Source organism: Cricetulus griseus, chromosome 7 (genome assembly GCF_003668045.3).
Source record: "Cricetulus griseus strain 17A/GY chromosome 7, alternate assembly CriGri-PICRH-1.0, whole genome shotgun sequence".
Lineage (NCBI taxonomy): Eukaryota > Metazoa > Chordata > Mammalia > Rodentia > Cricetidae > Cricetulus > Cricetulus griseus.
In genome coordinates this window covers 115,502,563-115,508,473 of record NC_048600.1, presented here as the reverse complement: position 1 = coordinate 115,508,473, position 5,911 = coordinate 115,502,563, and the positions used below count along the sequence as shown (strand labels likewise).

The window sequence follows — 5,911 nt, the reverse complement described above, 5'->3', positions numbered from 1 at the left end:
GCTGAAAATTTACAATCATTCATCTCGTCGGGGGTCGGGGAGGACCTCTTTTCAACACTGTGAAGCCGGTTCATCATATACTCTTCTCTCCTTCAAATCTGCTGTTTTTCTGTTTCTGAACGCAGTCCAATCCTAGATCGGAGCAGGAAGCAGCTTCCCCAGCTAGGAGGATTTGGCCCACACTCAGAGGCAAAAGCGGCTGTCTAAACTCAATCGTCTTTCTTCTTTTTAAGTTCTCCTCCTCCTTCTCTCCAGAGAGACAACAGAAATAATTGATCCATCATCCAGTACCAGACACAGATTCCCGGGCAACTCCCCCCACCACCTCTAATTTACAAGCCTAGTGTGTTGGGGGTTGAGGGCGGGGAGCCCTTCTACGGGCCACCCCACCCCTCAGCCAGGTGAGAGACGGAGAGGAGAAACTCTCGACCACAACCCCAGCCTCCTCCCTCGCCACACACACCATCTTTCGGGTGTGGAATCACTTAAAGTTTGGGTCAAACTCCCTTTTCTCCCAGGAGATCCAATCTGGAAGCTTTTAGGCGGAGCAGGGATGGGGAGGGAGAAGGCAAATTCCCCAAAACATTCGTCAGACCTAAGAGAGTGGTTTCTTCACTCAAAACTGCCCATCATCCCCGCCATTAACTTTCCATTAAGACCTCCTCCTTATGGCAACTAAACTTTACTTTGCATAATTAAGATTTTCCTCGGAAGGGGGGTGGATTGAAACCTCAGCTCCGGGCCTTTCTACTTCACCTCACCCCCCACCCCTTCCCCAGCCCTGAAGCCTGGCCTCTGAGTTCCTGAATTTTCTCACTTTGAGGTGCCACCGAACACAAAGAACCATAATGGGCTCCTTTGTGCTCGCTATGGGGCAATTACACCCCGGAGTCCCGGCCCCTTTAAGAGCCCCTTAAAGAGACAGGCTCTCATTTTTCAGAGGGTTACTTAAGGGTGTGTGAAGGGGGAGGGGCGAGGCAAACTTCTTGGTGTCCTTGTTTAGGAAGAAGTGATACTTTTACCTCGACTGTAAGAGAAGGGGTTGAGAGGAGTCTTTGCAAACTGTTTGCTTACGAGCTTTTAAAACACATACAGTTTTATATTTATATATTTTTTAAACTGAGTTGTTTTTTTTTTTTTCTCTAGACTTTATAAATGATACTGGGAAAGGGGGGCGGCAGTTGAGGAGCCCTGCAGGGGGCGGGAGCAAAGTGCTCGTGTACCTCAGAGCGCCTGGGCTCCAGGACCACAGATCAGGCCTGAGTTGCCTGGTTCGGACGCCACCCTGGGAAAACGTGTCTCGGGACCTCGCCTCGGCGACTCCGAAGAGATCTCGGATTGAGCAAACAGCCCCTAATATAATAATAGCTTGTCTCTTTAAAAAAGCAAAAGGAGGGGGGCAGAGTTTTCTTGGCATCTGGTTTCTGATCTCATTATGTTGTGGTCGACCAATCCAGCCCTCGGGGCTGGTCCTCGAATTTAAATCTGATTGGCCGAGAGCACATTTTGGGACGGAGCAAAGCTCGACGGGGCGGTTTCAAGGATCCCTTTGAAGGGGGGGCTGAGGAGAGGGCGGGGCCGCCAGCGGGGGCCCCCTTGAAACCGACTAATTGGGATCGGAGAGGCCGAGGTGAGGGCTGAAGGAGGCACAAAGGAGTCGCTGGTTAGAGGAGGGTGGGGAGAGGGGATGCCCAGAGGCTAGAGGAGGAGGAAGAGGAGCGAGGGCAGCGGTGCGCCGGGTCTCCGACCACTCAGTCCGACCGCGGCGAGCCAGCAAGCGGGTGCGCCGCCCCCTCCCCCGCCCGGCCTCCCCAACTCTGCGGCCGCGAGCAAAGTTTGCAAAGAGGCGCGGGAGGCGGCGGGGCAGCCAGGCGGCCCGGGAAAGGCGCGCGGTCTCGGGGTTGGGGGCGGGGGCTGGGGGGCGCCCAGGAGCCGAGTGGGGGGCGGCGGCCAGCATGCGGGCCCGCAGCGCCCTGCCCCGCAGCGCCCTGCCCCGCTTGCTGCTGCCACTGCTGCTGCTGCCGGCCGCTGGGCCGGCCCAGTTTCACGGGGAGAAGGGCATCTCCATCCCGGACCACGGCTTCTGCCAGCCCATCTCCATCCCGCTGTGCACGGACATCGCCTACAACCAGACCATCATGCCCAACCTTCTCGGCCACACGAACCAGGAGGACGCGGGCCTGGAGGTGCACCAGTTCTACCCGCTGGTGAAGGTGCAGTGCTCGCCCGAGCTGCGTTTCTTCCTGTGCTCCATGTACGCTCCGGTGTGCACGGTGCTGGAGCAGGCCATCCCGCCGTGCCGCTCCATCTGCGAGCGCGCGCGCCAAGGCTGCGAGGCGCTCATGAACAAGTTCGGCTTCCAGTGGCCCGAGCGCCTCCGCTGCGAGCATTTCCCGCGTCACGGCGCGGAACAGATCTGCGTGGGCCAGAACCACTCCGAGGACGGAGCTCCTGCGCTGCTCACCACCGCGCCGCCCTCCGGGCTGCAGCCTGGCGCGGGTGGCACCCCGGGCGGCCCTGGCGGCGGTGGCGCGCCTCCGCGCTACGCTACCCTGGAGCACCCTTTCCACTGTCCCCGCGTCCTCAAGGTGCCGTCCTATCTCAGCTATAAGTTTCTAGGTGAGCGCGATTGTGCAGCGCCCTGCGAGCCCGCACGGCCCGACGGCTCCATGTTCTTCTCCCAGGAGGAGACGCGTTTTGCCCGTCTCTGGATCCTCACCTGGTCGGTGCTGTGCTGCGCTTCCACGTTCTTCACGGTCACCACCTACTTAGTGGACATGCAGCGCTTTCGGTACCCAGAGCGGCCCATCATCTTTCTGTCCGGCTGCTACACCATGGTGTCGGTGGCCTACATCGCCGGCTTCGTGCTCCAGGAGCGCGTGGTGTGCAACGAGCGCTTCTCCGAGGACGGCTACCGCACGGTGGTGCAGGGCACCAAGAAAGAGGGCTGCACTATCCTCTTCATGATGCTGTACTTCTTTAGCATGGCCAGCTCCATCTGGTGGGTGATTCTGTCCCTCACCTGGTTCCTGGCAGCCGGGATGAAATGGGGCCACGAGGCCATCGAGGCCAATTCGCAGTACTTCCACCTGGCCGCCTGGGCCGTGCCGGCCGTCAAAACCATCACCATCCTGGCCATGGGCCAGATCGACGGCGACCTGCTGAGCGGCGTGTGCTTCGTGGGCCTCAACAGCCTGGACCCGCTGCGGGGCTTCGTGCTGGCGCCGCTCTTCGTGTACCTGTTCATCGGCACGTCATTCCTGCTGGCCGGCTTCGTGTCTCTCTTCCGCATCCGCACCATCATGAAGCACGATGGCACCAAGACGGAGAAGCTGGAGAGGCTCATGGTGCGCATCGGCGTCTTCTCGGTGCTCTACACCGTGCCGGCCACCATCGTCATCGCCTGCTACTTCTACGAGCAGGCCTTCCGCGAGCACTGGGAGCGCTCGTGGGTAAGCCAGCACTGCAAGAGCCTGGCCATCCCGTGCCCGGCCCACTACACGCCGCGCATGTCGCCCGATTTCACAGTCTACATGATCAAATACCTCATGACGCTCATCGTGGGCATCACGTCGGGCTTCTGGATCTGGTCCGGCAAGACGCTGCACTCGTGGAGGAAGTTTTACACGCGTCTCACCAACAGCCGGCATGGCGAGACCACCGTGTGAAGCGGCCTGGCCTGACGGGCGCCCCCTCCCCCAGGGCCGCCCCCGCCCCTCCCCCGCACGCTGCCTTCCTTCACTCGGGAAGGGGTGCGCCCTATGGACTCCTATTTTATTTTTTTAAATAAAGAACAGTAAAAAAAAAAAAAAAGACAAAAACATTTTATTTTAGGTCGCTTTTTAAAAAGAACTCTGTCCAACGCCCCTCCCAGGTTTGTAATTAAAACTGTAAATAGTCTTTGTAAATTTAATTATATATTTTCTATTTAAAAGGAAAAAGGAAAAAAAAAAAAAAAAGGCCCAGCGAGGGCGCCAGGGCTGAAGAATGGGGTGGGGGAGGAGGTCTCGCCTTTTCTGAGTGCCCTTTTAAAAGCCGCCCTGCGCGCTCTGGTTCGAATTTTTTGGTGATTTGGCAGGGCTGGGCCTGCTGGGAGAGGCACCTAGCTTGCGCGCTGTTTTTGTTGGCTTCAAGGAGTTGGGAGTTAGTTCCACTCAACTTCTATAAAAGCCGAATTTGCGAGCCTCCTCGCCGACGCGGGGCCTGTGGAAGCTGTTGGATATTTTTTAACAAGACTTGGATTCGTTTTGTTATATTTTATTTCCCGTTCTCCCCACCCCCACGCCCTTTCACTCTCCTCATTTGTTCTGTCTCCCTCACTCGAAATCTGGAAACCTCCCAATCCAGATGCAGACGTGGAAAAACATACCGCTGTTAGGGAGAGGGCGGAGACCTGAGGAAAGGAGGAATGGCCTCCATCCCCCCAGCCCACTCCCTCGCGGGCACCCAGATCCTCCTGTGGTTTCAGCTCCGGCCCACGCGCAGAGAATGGGCAACAAAACGCTGTGTGCAGTGTGTTTTGACGCCCCCCGCCCGCCCAGTATACACACCATTTTGAGAACTACTCTCTTTCCCTGAATTTTAGGGATACCCCTAGCCTCTGAAACGCGTTATTGCAAACCCTGGGTCTTTTGCTCTCCCATTCCCTTCTCTCCCGGTAGTCTCCCCGCGATGGTATCCAGGTTAGCAAGTTTTAAGGTTCGGTTGTGTGTTACGTGTGGGTTTTTTTGTTTTGTTTTGTTTTCCAAAAGCAGTAAAAGTGGTTGGGTCGGAGGGAGGGGATTGGATGGGCTGGTGGGAATTTTAGTTTTCTTTTGACAAAAGACTGGCCTTTAAAAAAAAAATAAAAAATAAAAAGCTGCCCAGGAAAACAGCAGCAACAACAACAAAAAAAACTGGGTTAAGTTTGCTTTAGAAGGCCTCTCTGGGCAGGCTCTTTGTGGCTGTGGGGGTGGGGTCGAGTGTTTACATGACATTCTATATCACAAGATTGATAGAATGTTTCTAACATGTTTCTTCCCCCTGTACACAAATAAAGGAAAAGATTTTTCTCAAGTTATCAGCCTGAGAGATGATATACAAAGTATCTTTGCCGGTATGAGAATTCCAGTTGCTAACACACATCAGTTCCCTCTACTATTTGGAGTATTTTAGAATTGGAAGGCTAAAGAGCTGAAGACCAGTGTGCCAGAACTCTGCTGTCACCATCTCTCCTGTTTCTTGATAATAGTGCAAATTAAAACCTAATAATCATCGTAATAAAGTGCATTTAATTATCTTAAGATCTAGCCCTTTAATTGTATTTAACAGGGTTGTAACTCCCCCTTTACCAAACCACACCCCCTCCTTCCTTCTCCCCTTCACCTATTTGGTTGGGAGTTGGGTAGAGCGGGATCCTTGCCCAAGGCCTCAATTGTTTCACTAAATAGTTATGGGAAAATTGATTTCTTATCATCTCTCATTGGCAGACTTGGGGACAAGGGAGAAAGTTAAGTTGGAACCCCGACTTCTAAGTGTTTGTTAGTTTATGTTGGGGGAAGGGAAGCGAAAATGTTTGGTGGTAATTGAAGTCATATGTGGAGCTTTGTTTGCAATTGCACTGAAGCCTGGGCATTTCAGTAGAGACCCCCTTCCCAAAAATATATAGTCTTTCTCTGAATTATTTGTGCTGGATTCACTAAGTCTTCAATATAAATTTGCCTTAACTATAAAAGTGGTGGTGTGGTAGGGGGTAGGAGAAGCAGTGTCACCCCCCCCCCATCCCTGGCTCCATTTCTTTCAAGTCTAAAAGAACCCCATAAAGGCTATAGGAAAGAGTTAAATTCTACACAAAAGTGAGTGCCTCTCCTGGCAATAAACGTGAGACCCCAGAAATCAAGTGGGGTTTCCCAGTGCCTGGGATGAAGTACAA

The 5,911-nt window shown here is 54.2% G+C and overlaps 1 protein-coding gene across 1 annotated transcript; it reads left to right on the top strand.

Annotated features, from left to right (window-relative positions):
* Window positions 1-1,573: 1,573 nt before the first annotated feature.
* Fzd2 (frizzled class receptor 2) lies at window positions 1,574-5,282 on the top strand. Its single transcript, XM_027427993.2, has one exon. The coding sequence runs from the start codon at window positions 1,956-1,958 to the stop codon at window positions 3,666-3,668; it is 1,713 nt and encodes a 570-aa protein (XP_027283794.1). The 5' UTR covers window positions 1,574-1,955; the 3' UTR covers window positions 3,669-5,282.
* The last annotated feature ends 629 nt before the right edge of the window (window positions 5,283-5,911 follow it).